This window comes from Macrobrachium rosenbergii, chromosome 10, assembly GCF_040412425.1.
Source record: "Macrobrachium rosenbergii isolate ZJJX-2024 chromosome 10, ASM4041242v1, whole genome shotgun sequence".
NCBI classification, from domain to species: Eukaryota; Metazoa; Arthropoda; class Malacostraca; order Decapoda; family Palaemonidae; genus Macrobrachium; species Macrobrachium rosenbergii.
The window spans coordinates 3,791,134-3,807,775 of record NC_089750.1 but is presented as its reverse complement, the minus strand read 5'-3'; the positions used below and the strand labels follow the sequence as shown (position 1 = coordinate 3,807,775).

The 16,642-nt window shown below is 36.0% G+C and overlaps 2 protein-coding genes across 7 annotated transcripts in view; one reads left to right on the top strand and one right to left on the bottom strand.

The window, feature by feature from the left end:
• Positions 1-630: 630 nt before the first annotated feature.
• Blos1 (biogenesis of lysosome-related organelles complex 1 subunit 1) lies at positions 631-14,356 on the top strand. Its single transcript, XM_067109758.1, has 6 exons — positions 631-755; positions 5,526-5,613; positions 8,463-8,535; positions 9,699-9,916; positions 11,527-12,146; positions 12,212-14,356. The coding sequence occupies exons 2-5, from the start codon at positions 5,553-5,555 to the stop codon at positions 11,574-11,576; spliced, it is 402 nt and encodes a 133-aa protein (XP_066965859.1). The 5' UTR covers positions 631-755; positions 5,526-5,552; the 3' UTR covers positions 11,577-12,146; positions 12,212-14,356.
• The window catches only part of LOC136842428 (early estrogen-induced gene 1 protein), a 337,802-nt gene continuing 335,115 nt past the window's right edge, over positions 13,956-16,642 (bottom strand). For all 6 annotated transcript variants that reach the window (XM_067109755.1, XM_067109757.1, XM_067109752.1 and 3 more), the window contains one exon: positions 13,956-16,512. In XM_067109755.1, coding sequence (XP_066965856.1) covers positions 16,409-16,512 — 104 coding nt within the window. In that variant the 3' untranslated portion in view covers positions 13,956-16,408. The remainder of the gene's footprint in view (positions 16,513-16,642) is intronic.

The following is a 16,642-nucleotide window of genomic DNA, read 5'->3' as shown; positions in this document are numbered from 1 at the left end:
GAAGGTGTGGTCATATGGAGAGAATGGAGGAGGGCAGGTTGGTTTAAAATATGCATATTTTTTTCACGTTGCTGGTAAGCATTCTGTGTAGGTACATAAAGCAGCTGATACTATCAGCTTCAGTTCTATTATACATGCACATGAATAATAATCCACGAACGAAAGAATGAAGTCAAATCTACGGAAATGCAATTACGATTTTTAGTTCCCTGTCAAAAAAAGCAATAAAAATTACTATGCAGTGGTTACTGAAAGTAATATAAACAAAAATTTAAGTGCAATGCTGATACCATGAACATTGTACCTTGATGTTACGTTATTCTATTTAAAAATTTAATGCAGGAAAATAGACAAGTAGAAACAAGCGCTAAATTAAGTAATTGTAGTTATTTCCACTGCAAGGAAAAGTAGCAAAAGAAAATTGATAAAAATTGGTTTGTACTACCATAGTCTTTGGAAGACATAAAACAAAGCTAGATGGTGCATTCAACCATCTGAAAAAAAAACTATTCTGGAAAATGGAAAAGCACAAGCACATACTGAATTAAATAAATGCGAGCAATATATATATAAGTAGTAGTTGTTTATATGAGTTTCCCTGAAATATATATACTTGAAGGTTTTCTATAAAAATTAGTATCGAGAATCACCTGACTACTCGAACCCGTAGTCTTCCTGACATTCTCCTCCTGTCAAAGTTGTTTACTTCCCTGTAGCGAGTGTTGTGAAGAATTCAGATTAATTTATAATAAAAGGTGAGTTTATTTTTTCATTCAAAGGTATTCCGTCGATCTGGAAAATTAGTTTTTATTCCATAAAGGCCTTGATATTAATGACATTACGTTATAGGCGGGGGAATTTTATTTTATTTTAATATTTCTCCAATGGACGACGTTTATACGGACTGGATGCCTTTGGAAATAATAATAATATAAGAATGAGAGGTATGAGGCACAGCAGAAAAGAAGGTCTTATGACTTTGTGAAATTAAAATGATTAGGCCTATGGGTAGCCTAATAACGGGGGTATTTTAGGCCGATAAGGGTTTGGCCTACATACGTCTGTTTCGAACGGTTCATATCCCTTCCGGCAATTGCAATAACTTGTTAACGTATGGGTACCCCAGGCCAGTACTAAACGGCGAAGGGACATTCCATAATGGCCGACTCGGAGAACGAGAGAAGAAGGAGAAGCTTAGTTAGAGTCTAAATATATGCCATAGGCCTCTGTCTGCCTTCACCAGAGTTAAGGAATTCGGGTAATTGTAAGGAAGAGCTCTGCACGTAGGTATTGTTTATTAATGGTACGTTGGCCTACAATGCAGGTGGTTTAACTTGAAAATTTTATCCAAATAATTGAAATTTAGCAGGTAGATCTAAGCCCGCTGTCCGCGGTGAGCTCGGCTATGGCAGTTGACGTTGTTCCATAGAACTTTACCTGCTGAACAAGAATTTAAAGTAATATTTTGTCGCTCGGCTGTAATTAAGCTGTAAATCATCTTAGAACTGGTGTGGTAAAACCCCTTCGAGGGAGACCCGTTGGGAATTGGGTTTTTTGGTGGGGTAAATAACTTGGGGAAAAGGTTTCGGTACCTTATTGTTGTATTTCCTGTTATATATGTCATTTGGAATGCGAAAAACAAGCGTAAAAAGAAGGGCGAATAAATGGATAGTGGGAGCCGTTCCAAAGGCACTTTTCATTCATTACTAGTACTACTGATTCTAAGCCTTAACACGCATGCACTAGCTTTTGGTACACCAGTCAGCATTCAGCAGTTGCCGGTTTTCTGCGCTTCGCCAGAACTGCGAGAGAGTGGCATTTGACGTTTTCCTATGTTATTTTACTTGCTAAACTGTAATTTAACCTCGAGCTGTGTGCGACCCACTGGTACAGACATGCAGTTTTCAAGGGTCAATTACGTTTTAGTTACAGCCGACCGACAAAATATTATTTTAAATTCTTGTTCAACAGGTAAAATAACATAGAAAAACGTCAATTGCCATAGGCTAGCTCACCACGGACACCCGACCTAGAATTGCCATTTAGCATTTTTTGTTAATGTTTTATGCAGTAAATCTCATAAGGGGGTAGTGCCGTCAATGTGCCTCATGCGGTGCACTGTAGTCAATACTTAAGGTTCTTTGCAGCATGCCTTCAGCCCCTGCCTGCATCCCTTTTTGTTCCTTTTACTGTACCTCCTTTCCTATTCTCTTCCTTCCATCGTACTTTCCACATTTTCCTAACAATTGATTCATAGTGCAACTGCTTTGAGGTTTTCCTCTTGTTACACCTTTCACACCTTTTCACTCTGTTTCCCCTTCAGCACAGAATGACCTCGTAGGTCCCACCCATAATGCATCATATACACCCTTTTCTGTATTGTTCTGTCTAAAAACTTTGTTGTAAGTAATATGTCTGTGCAGAGCTCTTCCCTAGCATTACCAAAAGTCAACATTCAGATCAAACCGAAACATCACAGAAAATTAATATAACCTAAACAATCGATCCATTGTAATTTTACGAAAAGCTTCTTTTATGCTGAAAAAACTTTTTTCCCTTATCCACGTCTGATTACTTCCCTAACAACATGAGTCCAGTTAACTCCTCAGTTTATTAGATGCCCAGGGTTCAGATATTCTGATTAAGTACTTTACAGTAAATTCTGATAGGTAACAAAGACCTCGTAATATAGGCTACTTGAGCATTTCCAAGATATCTCACAGCCAGCAATCATTCCACATAGATTCGAGCCTAGACTTTACTGTATGTACTGATAATTTAATATCCAGTTTAAAAGATATATCCAAAAATTAACCACATCCAAAAAATTAGCCATGCAAAAAATTCATCTTAATATTGTACCAGATAAGTACAGAAGTCTCGAGTAGAGGTGACAATTTGAGGCGTTGATACTTTCGATAGATGTATCCTTTGCTTTGCTAATATATTGGTGGTTCCTCCAAGTCTTTGAGTCGACTAGTACCGAGGATACTTTCTTCGATGACGTGGGTGGTTTTGTCAACTTTTGAACCTCCCAATCTACCTAATCGCATCTAAATTGTTGGCTTGAGATAAATACTGTGTCCAGACCTATCCTAACCTCACTGTTTAATCAAAGGCACACTCCTTTTCTGGATTCCTTGAACCTACCTCCTTACCTAAGGTTTCATGTCATGCTTTGATCCATTCCCAAATATGTTGAAATATGTTGAGTCTTCCCAGTACACAAGTGGGTCGAATAAAAGCCTTTCAGGTACACTATAAGTTTATTATAGTATTTCCAAACCTTGTCGTTTTGGGCAGGGCAGGGGTGGGCAGTGGCAGTCCCATATCAAACGTCATCAGTCAGTTTGGGTAGTGTTTAAATGCACTATAGACCTAAAATAAATCAATGTGAGATTTCGTTTTTATCATATTAAGACCCTTCATAATGTTTTATACTTGGTAATGATTTAAAGGATGCCCTTTTTTTTTTTTTTTAAACTTGGCACAGATTTTGAGCTATGTTGCCAGTTCTCTTAAAGGACTTATCCAGCCTAAGCTGCCTTTGGGGAATGTAGGGCTTGAATTTAGATATAAGGAAATGAATATGGGAATCAAAAATCTTCCAAATGAAAATATTAAAGAATTGTGTAGAGTATCTTAAACTACACAAGTGGAATTATGAAAATGTTTTGTTACAAGTTATGATGATATTTTGCACACTTTCTCTTGACGTCATCCGCAGGGCTTTTAGTTGATCATGGCTTCTGGACATCTTGGATGTCGATTGTTTTGCGCCTTTAGAGAGAGGTGTAGACACTAACAATATTTCCCCAGTTAAGCTAAGAACATTCTGCAACATTCTCTTTATTTATTTTTTAATGAATCTTGACAAAATTCCATCAATACTTGAGGTAGAGTGGGTCTACTAAAGTATGTAAAAAGATTAGAATTCATTGCATACATCTAAATTTATAGACATTGTAAAAAAACAGTATGGATGTAAAACAGCAACTTTGTACCCTCACTCACCCTACCTTGTCAATACTGCATAACCGTATACAGTACTGTACACTAAATGATGCTTACAAGCAACAAACTTTGGTATGCATATAAACAACACATACACTGTACAGTATTGTACACAAAATGCAGTATACTGTATATAAAATTTATGAAAAAATTAACATTGAAATTTTGCTCTGTTAGCCATTGGAGAAGTAGTGTGCTCATATTCCTACGAAACAATTTTAAAGAACGTGAACTTGACCAGAAAGGTTCCCCATAATAGAATGTTATTGTGGGAATAAGAAAGGAAGAAATAGGATAGGAGTAGATTTTGTAGAAGGAATAAAGAAGAAATGAGCAAATTATTATTGGCAAAGATTAAACAAGAATGCATCACTAACAATGGGAAATCAAACCTTAGTCATAGCAGCAGCAGATGACATAGTACAGTCCCAGATCAACATATGACTGTAATATAGTCACCTAGGTTTGGACATCAAAATTTTACACCTGAAATTGCACAGCTTCTACGTAAACCAGTCACCTAGATACACTCATGTAAGTGAAGTTTCCTGGATGATGATAATGAGGTTTTGGAGATACGTTTATATGTATGTCCATATGAACACCCCATTGGTAAGTTTTTCATATAGATTTTCAAGTCAAAAATGTTTTATAATGAAAAAGTTGACACTTAGAATCCGTCGTTTGAAGGTTCTCACAGTTCCTAGAAATATTAATGTGAATGCTGCCACTGAACTGCTATCCATTTTCACATGGAATTTAATTGAGGGAGTTTTTAGGTTTTAATGGCCTTATATGAAAATGTGCTAAGTTTTTAAAAGGTATGAGTTTTGGCTTGGAACTCTGGACTCAGCCAGCCTACTGAGACTTCATAAAACTTCCCTGTGGTGTGGTATTGCTGACAGTGTACTTAGTGTTGCACAATTTATTGTAAATATTCAAGGTTATTTTCAGCATCCTTTTAGTCCAACTAAATTTACCTTCTAACCTTTACTTTTAGTCCATTTCTTTTAGCCTGTTCCCATATAACTGTCTTAATGTTTGTGATCTCTTTAAGCTACTTTTGAAATAATGAAAATAAGTCATCAACCCATGGAACTTATGTACCGTACCACCTTCCTTTGATTTTGTTGACTCTGAAAATGTTAGGTATGTTTGTTTATTTTAATGCTTGACTCTTCACATTCACTTCTAGCCAAAAAATCAACTTAAAATTTAAAGAACATTCTTGAGTATACATTATTTTAGGTTTAGCCTCACTGTTTGAATTTGACTTAACATACTGGAGAGGATCTTTTGGCAAGGATTTTCTTTATAAAACACTTTGAAAGTGTTTTACCCTTAAAGTTGTCTTACTGTGGTGATGAATTAGCTTCTGGAAATATGTTGCTTCAGTAGAATGTTGTTATCATGTCATTTTGTTTTGTTGATTCATTGGTTTTGCTGTACAGTTTAATTGCCAAATACATTTTTATAGGTAATAAATTATAATCTTTCTTTATTCCCACCAGGAAACTGGCTGACTGTAACTTATAGCGATGTTATCGTCTATGGTCAAAGAGCATCAGAGCCGACAGCAAAGTCGTAAAGAAGAACAAGGTGAGACGTTTCGATTTTTTTTTATTGGTTTGGTTTTAAGAGTACATACTTGTGATTTTTTAACCTCAGTATAATATATAAGTATTAGTATTTTACCAAATAGAAAATGCAGTACAGTAGTTAATGGTGAGTGATCTTAAAAATGGAAGGACTTCAATAATGGCAGATTATAAGGCTCTTAATATTATGTTATCCTGGTTTATGTGTGAGTGGAGTTCATTATGCTGTAGCAGAATGCATCGTTATACTATCCCTGTTATGCTTTTGCAGGCAGATCTGGGGGTTTTTCTTGATGTTTTCATAATACAATATGTTTTGGTATTACTGTATATATTAAATTATAAAGTTCTGTAGTAGTAGTATATTATTATACAGTATAAAGTAGTTTAATGTAATTTTTGATTAACATTTCTTAAATAAAAGTAGATTATTGGCACAGGGCAAAGTTAAAAGAAATTTGGCAGCTGATTGGGGTTTGACAAGGGAGATGGATGAAAAGTGAAGCTTAGACTGAAGGGACACTTCAAACACCTTTAATACAGGCACCAATAAACTGCGCTGCATAAGGCTTCCAGTAGAAGTAGCTTGTCAGTGAGGTTTATACATTCTGTTAGATGTCTTCAGAATCATTTCATATGTACAGTATTTTAGATTTTTTATGTTTTTTGTTTTGTTCTTGGTGGTTTGGTTATGATGTGTGTCAGTTGCAGTTTTGAAATGTCGGCCTTTCACTGCATCCCACGTGATGTAATAACTAGATTTTTATCAGAGAGTGATTTTTGAATGTATTATAGATGTTATCCCTTTATGAATTAGAAGGCTTATAAGTCTTTTCTATTAGTAATATGACAGATGAATTACTCATGCAATATTTTTTGAATTCTGCACATACCTTGAAGATTTTCAAGCCCAACACATTTTTCATTGACTGCTATGTATCACTGGAGCAGGGTAGGTTTGATTTAAGCACTAGTTTCTCCAAAATACTTTGCGTTTTAGGGACTCAAGATACTTCATAAATAAAAAAAATATTGTGAAAAAATCTTTGTATTTTCTTTCATTATACGGATCTTGCTTGACTTCACCCAGTTACTTTGGTATTGGATGGGCTGCTTTAATTCAGTAATTAATCAGTATCCTTAACTGGTTTCTGCCTAATGAATGCTTGCAACTCAGCATATAAATTCTTTTGTTTCATTTGGGTGTTTTAAAAACACAGATAGGCCCCACCGTATGTTGGATTCTTTGCTTTACAAGCAGTCCTTTGTGTGGACCTATTTGATGGGAACTGCAGACAATGTGCCTTACAAATGACAAATTAGGCAGCAGTAAAAGTATGCCGCATTGTCTTTGTTTTCTTTCTGTATAGCTGTCCAATGTCTATGATTTTGTTTGTCATGTCTTCACCCCTCATTGAAGAACAGATGCTTTGGATAGCCATATGAGAATCTAGTTATAATATTTGTGTGGCTGTCCATTAATGATAGAAATTGACAGAGTTTTTGGAAATCCATTTCCTAATGTTTTTTTTTATGGAAGAAGAATATTTCTTCTATGTAATAAAGTAGCGTAACTCAGACACCAGGGCTAAAAAACCCATAAGAAATGGGCACATATCCTCCAGTGTATAGGACATCCAGTAAAATGTTGTTCAAGGAGTCTGCACTTGAGGAATATCCATCCTTGAATAAGTTTAGCGATATCTTGGCCAGAAAGTTGGAAGTAACACCAACGGCTGTGAGCAGTGATAGAGTGCCAGAGAAATCCTTTCTTCCACATGGAAGATTAATTTGTTTCTGGATAACACAAGTTTCTGGTCCATACCAATGAACTTGCTGCTACAGTTTTTGTCTCAGGCATTACTGTAAGATTTTTTTTTTTTACCTTTTAGGCCACATGTTTAACTGTGCTTGAAAAATCAATAGATGCACGTGACTTCAGTGTATAAGCGAATCCCACAGGAAAATGACGGGCAGAAGTTCAGTACCAAGCGCTTTCACGTTTATTAACACATCGTCGGGTCACGAATGATGCGTTAATAAACGTGAAAGCGCTTGGTACTGAACTTCTGCTTATGTTTAACTGTGTGTACTTCATTACACATCAAGCCTCTCACCCTTGTATCACATACTTCTATGATACCGAGTACTGTAATCTTATCACTCCCAGTTGAATAAAGAGGACAAGTGCTTTCACTTCCCCTTCCTCATGAGGCCATTCATGTAAAATCTTTAAACCTATCCCAGTCTCTTACATACAAAGCTTCACTTTATATGGTGTGTCTTCTTCACGTTTCCTTTGGTCTCTTCCCATTTACCTGTTCCCTTTCAGTTTCTTGAACTTCATCTTCCAATTTCTACCTTTCATAGCCTCATGCCAGCCCTCAGAGAGTCTTAACTATTATAAAATGATTAGGATAATAATCCTGACATACTAGATGAAGCCTAATCTGCACCTGGTGCATTAAATGTTATTGTTAAAATGGAAGATAAGGCAGTCCCCAGTTATTGGCGGGGGTTCTGTTTGGACAGCATGACAATAAGTGAAAATTGCTGATAACCAGAGATCGATGCCCCTGTTAGGTGTGTATTGGTGCCTAAAATCTATGATTTTCATCGCAAGACAAGCGCTATAAAACTGGATCACCGATAACCAAGCCTGCCGATAACCGGGGACTGCCTTAATGCAAATCCCACTTGTTTTACCTGTAATCCTATATAAGGTTATCTTTCAGTAATTACTTTAATATTTTGATCATACATCACCATACTAACATTGTAAACTTTGCTTGGTTAAAGCAAGGGTTTATTTGTTAGCAAGAACTTTTTCATGATTATTTTCTGTTTCAGAACGTAGACGTAAAGAAGCTGTTCAGGCCAGTAGTAATCTTACCCATGCTCTAGTAGATCATCTGAATGTAGGGTGAGTGCAATATATTGGATTTTACTAGTTTTGTTTACAAACGTCTTATTTTACTTATGCTCTACTGTGTAATGTACAGAGTTGAAAATTTAGTCATCAGTAGATGAAAGAAGCTTCCCTTTGCAGAGGGAGTCCCACATTCAGCATGGTGTACATGTCAACGCTGCTTCTGTGTTTGTTACGTTGGTTAAACTCTCTCTTCCTTGTTCCTTCTTCAGTTTCAGTGATATTGTTTCAGTTAGAATGCCATGATTACAGTTAACATGTTGGGAATCATCTTTGCAACATGGCTGGAATAATAAGTGACTGAGTAGCCAGCGTGGTGTTAGTTTATATGTGAAGGACACCACAGTGATCAAGAAGTTGTCCGATTTTGCCCAGTGAGAAATTTACACAAATAATTATGTATACTCATATGTATATATACAGTATTGTGTTGTTTATTCATTTTATTGCCAAATTTAGTTTGATGTAAACTTTTTACCTTAATCATTTACATTGTATTATGCCAATTTGTTCGTTTTATTGTTTTGTATGGTGATGATTTTTGCATTAATTACTGTACTGTATAGTGTATTTTTAAAATTACATTTTCTATGTTACAGGGAGGAAATACAAAAGGGTTTTATTTTGTGCCAGTTAGTTTGTAGAAATTTTTGGAAGTTTTTTGTGTGATGAGGAAGAGGGGATATCAGACCATTGGCATGTTTAATTTCTTTGGCATTCTATCAGTGGTCAGATTATTTTTCCTAGCTGCTTCAAGCTTCCAGATTCAGTAGCAGTTGATCATCTCCAAAACTTTTTGGCCCCATTCCTTTAGGGGTAAAAGTCTGTAGGACATCTGGGTTGTAATGGTTGAGTTCATAGCATTCCCTTCCTATCATCTAAATGCCACAAGATGATGGTGGTTCATAGAGAAAAGATGCCTTGTTGTGGTATCTCATCCATAGTGGCATCAGCTGGTCTGATGTTAGGAGTCTGCATCATTTCAAAATTTTCTGTTTGCTGTGGATGCATCATGTGAAAACAACTTTGAAATGTGGGTCCACATGTTGGGAAATATTAGTGTACTAGAAAATATTAAAAGTATGGTAGGAAATATTGCAGTTGCTTAAAGTATCCTAAACTCAACCATGTCATAAACTTGTCATTTGTTATTGCAGAGTTGCTCAGGCATACTTGAATCAGAAGCGACTGGACAGCGAAGCAAGCCAACTTGAACAAAATGCAACAAACTTTCAGAGGCAGACATCACAGTGGCTTGGATTGATTGCTTCTTTCACAGACTCGATGAAAGAAGTTGGTCACGTACAGAACTGGGCCGCTACGATCGAAGGGGACATGCAGACCATTGCCACAGCCTTAGAGTATGCATATAAAGGTAGGGAAGCTTCCATGGAAGTTTGTTTTCAGTATGATTTCATAAGTAAACAGTATTTTCTTTGCAGTGGTTAGTCTTTAAAAAAATCAGGCAAATGAATGTACTGAATAGAGAGGGGTTAAAACTTAAAACTCCAACACAAGTAAGCAATAGTTGGATCAACAATATTTTATACTGTATGATTTGTAAAAGTAGTGAGGAAATCTTGATACTTATATTTTACTGGCACCCTTTCTTCTTCACAGTCGACAAGTTCAGTTGATTATCTTGTTTTTATAGGCTGTTATACATACACATATAGAATCTACTGGACACTTTTTACCAGATATATATGTAATTGTAATAACTACAGTATCCTCTTAACTTCTCACATTCTTCACACTTTTTGAATATCACTAGAAAGCCTGAGATTCAAATGCAAGAATAGGAGAAAATGCTGATATCTGGAGCTGGATACAAATCTTGTTAAGGAACTCAGAATTTTTCATATTCTTGCATTTGGATCTTAGGCTTTGATTAGTAACAAGCATATTCAAAATGTTTGATGAATTTGATCAGTTAAGAGGGTATTGAGGCTATGACAATGACAGCCAGTATATGCTATTGACAGTGAAAAATTCAAGTTTAAAAAGTCAAGTAGTAAAAAGATTTCATGTGAAATCCCATTAAAGTTAGGTTAGGTGTGATTAGATTATATTGGGTTTTGTTAGGTTAGGGTAGTGATATGGGAAAAGTGTTCTATGCTTGGTTTTTTACTTGCTGGTACATTGATTTTTGGCATTCTATAGAATGCTTTGGTATTCTGTACAATACCTTAGTTTCACACTGTGACAATAACACTTACACTGTAAGATTGTACTTTTAGTCCTTCCCAGAAAATCATTAGTAGTCTGTTATTGGAAAGTTTTTTTTTTCTTTTTTTTGCTCTGGTCATGTAACCAGCAACTGTTGGGATGGTATTTTTAAAGTTTATATTTTGTATAGGCAGTTGATGAACTTAGCATTGAAGTATTTCAAGTAACAAGACATTTCTTGTAATGGTAGGAGATATGAGGATTAATCATTTCACAATGCAAAAAAATTTTTGAATAATGTATACAGTACATCTATTTATTGAAGCTCTTTGGCTCTGAAAGGACATGTCCTGTTGGTATGGGATGCAGGGGACTGAAGAAGTTTTATGATTGGCTGAACAAGTAATTTTAAGAACAATATTTTGTTCTATTTCCTCTGAAGGGTTTTAGTAATTTGTCACTTGTCAGCATCCTATTAAGAGTTGGTACTCGGTATCCTATTAAGAGTTGTACCATTTGAAATGCACCTTGTGCATTGTAGAAGGTACTAAAGGTATTTTTTGTATGTCCCCTTTGTCCTCATCTCTTGCTTTCTGTTATTTGCTCAGCATCCATTTCTTCTGAAATTCCCTCAGTTTAACCATTTTCAAATGTTCACTTGTCATTGAGAATGAATACTTTGGAAACCCCCATGAGTGCAGAATTGGTATTTAATAGTCTTGTTTAACTTTGTAACCTTACAAGCTAATGTCCTAAATTAAAAAATCCGAATGTGTTATTTCACTGTGCTAATTCCAGTGAATTTTTTTGTTGCAGTTGAACAGCAGGTTGGAAGTGGAGGTGGTGGTGGTGGTTCCACAACTTAGGATCTCTGCATGTTTATTTTAGTCTTCACGTAAATATTAGTAATTATTTTGTGGTCTTTGTCATTTTTATGCAGAATGTGATATTTTCAGTTTGATGTGTAAAGATCTGCATTGGTATGATTTTAAATAATTGGATAGATTTCAGTCATTTAATTAAGGTAACTGAGCTTATTTGTAATGATTACAAATATAGCAAGTGTTTTACCAGTTTAGCACTCTAGTCAGTTTTCTTCAATCTGTTTAATTAGGAAACATATAACAAACATAATTCTTATCCAACTGTTCATGCCTGTCAATGCTGTTATCACAGTTCAAAGTACATCCCTTCCTAGGAGATGAATTTTTATTCTAGTATGTTGCAAGAATTGTGCTAAGAGGCAAGAATATGAGTGCATGTTACAAATTTGAGTCATCATCAGAATCTTGTTTATTAATGTGTGTGTAATATTTAGACTAGTTGTTTCTACATAAAAGTAAACCATCACCTTTCATGCAGGAGTACCCTTCTTGCAAGCTGGAATTGGCTGTTGAACTTAGTAGCAAGGTAGTTAATACAGTAGTGATAAGAGGGTGGGTGGGGGGAAACCTGCTCTCACCTGCCGTCATCAAGCTAGTTAATACAGTAGTGATACGAGGGTGGGTGGGGGGAAACCTGCTCTCACCTGCCGTCATCAAGCACTTTTTCCTCAACCACTGGTGAGCGAGGACTTTATGTTCTACTCCTGACTGCAAAGTTGAAATTTTTTGTCTTTCTCATTGTATGTATGGTATTTTTTTGTTTCAACATGAATTTGAAAAGAAAAGTGAACAATGAATGTGTAAAGGGCATAAACAGGTGCCAATCCACATTATGTCCTTGTTATTGCAATCATTGTAGGGCCCAGCCTGCACCCATCAACAGTACTGACCTGGGAGTGCAAAGTGTTGAAGAGTAGCAGCATGGCTGTTGTGGCATGTCAGTAAGCAGGGGAGATGGATTCCCTTCACCTCTGTCAGTTAGCAAGGCAGATGCAGGAGGGGGCAGTTCACATGCTGTGAAACTGTTAGTCAGGTACATTCAAGATGGGAGGAACGTTGTGGATTAGCTTAGCTGCCATAGCTAGGTAGTAGGGACAGAGTGGTTATTACACATTTGCACAGTAGAAAGGCTGTTTGAGTTTTGGGTAAGACTCTGACTGATCTGATTGCCGTGCAGCTTAGCATGGAACTCCTGGTGTTCTGTTCCCATGCTAGCCCTGGGCAGCTTTGGAAGGGACCTTGCAACACCTCTTGGACAGTCTGGATGGTTACACCTTTCCTCTAATTTGAACTGCTATGTTGATCCCACCAGGGCTGAGACTGACACTGTTTGACATCCTGTCAAGTGGTTTCCTCATCTGCTCACTGTCTTGTTCAAGGTACAGAGAGATCCACCTATGGCTCACTCTTCATTATCAGCTACATGTACAGAGTAGCACTGGTTGAGGGTACCTCAGAGAACCTCATTTAAAGCATACTAGGGAAATGGGCTAAGTTTTGTGATCAGTTTCATGAAGGAGTCTTTCTCCAATTGAAGCTTCTGTTCGGTGGATCATTAACTTTGCTGACCTACATCAAGACAAGCTTTACTCAAGTTTCCACAGTGAAAGGCTGTTGCTCTTGCTTAACCCAGATCTTCAGACTGAAGGGCATGGATCACTGCTTCTGTTGTGATCTAAACCCTTTTTTTTTTTTATTTGCTGTATTTTAGCTGCCTTCCAACTTGTGTTACTCTTTGTAGGGGTCACACTTGGTTTTCCAAGGTTTTCTTATATGAGCAAAACACGTCTTACTCTGGATCAGGGTGGTTACGGTAGTCAGTGCTCTCCTGTTCACTGTTGTGACTGGAAAGAGATAGTTCCAGGTGGAAATTCAGTTTGCCAGTCAGTTGAGACACCGATACACCCTCTCATGTAAGGAATGAATCTTCTGCATAAAAGGTGATGGCTTGTATTTTTCTAGGAACATAAATTTTCAAAGGCATTTTGTATTTTTGCTAGGCATACAGATCACAGCCTTATAAAATCCACCTCAACCACCCTGGTTAGTTCCTGACGCTGAAGGAAAAATAAAAAAAAAAGTACTTGGTGATGGTAGGTGAGTTGCAGTTTTCCCCACACACCCTCCTTCCACAATTAACCACGATCAATCCCAGCTTGCACTGAAGGATACTCATTCATGAAAGGCTCTAGTTTGTATTGAAATTTTTTTCATATTTAAGTGTAAGCTGGAATATGTTTGTTAAATCTGTTGAAAAGTGATGAGATTATTACCAGTTTTCATTATTTTAGGAATTATGTTAAAGTAATTCTTGACTGCTGAATTGAACATAAAGAAAAAGGAGTAGGAATACTTGAAATGTTCCAAGTTTATGGACTTTATTGAATAATTGTTATTTTTCTATTTACAAAGTAAATTACAAACAGAACTACACACAGAAGTCTGAAAGGTAACATTGGTACATTTGTTGTGGAATGTGGGCTCTATTGTCATTTATTTATGTCTGGATCATCATCATACCCAGGCAAAAAAAATTATGCTAAATGTTTAGGATGGTGGCAGTAAAGAAGTTCTGTTCTTTTTTTTCTTCACCATAAAATTTTCAGTCGTACAAACGAATACAAAATTGAATTTGGCATTCTTTTTTTCTTTTTTACTTTTGTACAAATTCAGTCCTATTCTCATGAGTGAGCAACGATCATAGATCGAGATGGAAGTCACTTATACGTAATTATGATATAACAATAAATACAAAATTCTCATCGAGTGAATTCCCTTACAACATGACATACAAAAGTTACGGTGAAAAACCTGAAGACATCAAAATACATCTGGCAGCTTATCAATAACATTACTAAACATATATTAAAAAATATCACCTGTATCATCAAACATCTTGTAGTCATATGCATCACTCGTGCCAAGGGTAACATCTACAACATGTTGTGCATTGCTAACGTATTCTGACAATGGCATAATTTTCGTGGAAAAAAAATCAAGAGCCCATATCAGTCAGAGGTTTCCATATGATGCCCAATTATCTTCATAATTATTTACAAAGAAAAAAAGTGAAAGGCACACTAATCTATATGGCCTCAATATAAATATTTCTTCCATTTCACTTAAGCACCCAAGTATATTTGCAGTTAGTGCTTGACTAGTTTTGTAATGACATTATTTTTACTTCTTTAGCAGTGCAATATTAACAACAATCCAAATATAAAGAAACCTGTATGATTACTCTTTAGTGTAATGTCACATCTCCAAAAATGAAACTGCTAAAGTTTCTTTGGAATAAATGAAAAAAAAAGGGGATTTGTTTTTAATAAACATTCCCTTGACTTTCACAGTTGTCACTACATTCACAGTGACTTTCATAACCAATTATTAAAGCTATACAATTAATGTGGCTGAAGTGCTCATGTTCATTAACAAAAAAGTATATAAAAAGGACATTGCTTAAAAATCAAGGTGTGCTTTCATTCGTCAAAACATTATTTCATAAGTACTCTCCATGGCACAGCTGCTGAGTAATTGACAATGGCTAATGTAATAGAAAGGACCAATGAGTTGCTTGATGCACAAGCAGAAACTGGCCTTTGAATTCTATCAACTGTTTGGTAAGAAAAGTTTTCTACAAGTCTACAAAAACTACTTACCAAACGCTATGCTTTTCAATAAGTTGCCTTGAATCTACTCCCTTCACTGAAAGAAAATTGTACACAATCCTAACAAGAACATTGGTTAACAATTGTCTGAATGTCCCTAGGGTTTTCTTCTGGACAAAATGAAACTTTCCTATTTAGGTAAATCTAGCACAAAATTAATGAGAAACTGATGATACTCATTTTCTAAAGGTGTGCCAACTTAACAATATTAAATCTACTGCAGAATTCTTAACACTGTACTTTGATTCACAATGAGATTGGGTAAGGGGGGAGGACAGACTTTGCCCTTCATTATTCATACCAACAAATCTTTCAAGATTATTGTACACGCTGGGAGAGAGAATTAGAAAAGACAAGGGCAAATGAGATCATTTGCAATGTTGTGCTTTATGTACTATCAGTGAATAATGCAGCTTTTGCTGTGCACTTTCCATAGCCGTTAAATTACGTTTAGCTACCAGAATGTGGAGAAATCAAATGCCTTGAAGATTACAGTTCGCAGGTTGAAACATTGTAAATTCTGTCAATACTGTATACATTTTAGAATCAAACAGAATTCAGCAAACCCAATCTTCTTTTACACAGAAGGCACTTTTACATTACATCAAACACAGTAGAATAAAGTGACAGTTTATGAAGATTTTGTTGAGAAAAATTCAGGGTAAGCAGGAATGGATATAACTGAAATTTCACAACAGTCTCAAGCACTTTTAGCATTCATACACATCAAAAATATATTAAGAGAATTTTTCACCTGTTACCATATATCACAAAATTTTTAACTACATTATTAGGGATCGGGTCCATTGTTTCCTTACATAATGACTCCTAATGCCTTTTACATTTTCCATTTTCATAAACTTGCACCATTCACTTCAGTCTCTTTTGTTGTTTGGAAGCAATACAGCCATTCCTCCTCAATGACAGGTAAAATTATGAGGAGTCAATTCTGAAACCTTATCAACAATATCAACTTACAACGTATATTACATGCGACATCTATACAATATACCCCTCGTTACTGGTTGTACGGGACTAGTAGGGTAGTGCAAGTTATAAATCAGATACGATTTCAAAATTGATGCCCAACTGCTCTCTGCTTTTGTTTGTGAATAATGATGAAACCCAGTTTTACTGCAGCTGCTGCTATCTCTTATCAAACACCACAGGCTTGTATTCTCCTGATTTGAGACTCAAACCACCCAAGGCTGTTGTGCCGTCCTTTCCAATGTACAACTGCAAACCAGATGCTGAAAGGGAAAAAAAAAAAGGTCGTCAGTTCTCACTTGCATTATAAAGTAAGTTAAAACTAACAGGGCACAGAAACAAACTTTATGCATTTAGTAAATGAAATTAACTATTTCACAGACATAAAAGTTT

Bases quoted from the DNA above. Each gene is read 5' to 3' on its own strand.
- Blos1 (XM_067109758.1), top strand. From the start codon at position 5,553: ATGTTATCGTCTATGGTCAAAGAGCATCAGAGCCGACAGCAAAGTCGT. The intron at 5,614-8,462 runs GTGAGACGTTTC...TTTCTGTTTCAG, and splicing joins AAGTCGTAAAGAAGAACAAG to AACGTAGACGTAAAGAAGCT. The intron at 8,536-9,698 runs GTGAGTGCAATA...TTGTTATTGCAG, and splicing joins GTAGATCATCTGAATGTAGG to AGTTGCTCAGGCATACTTGA.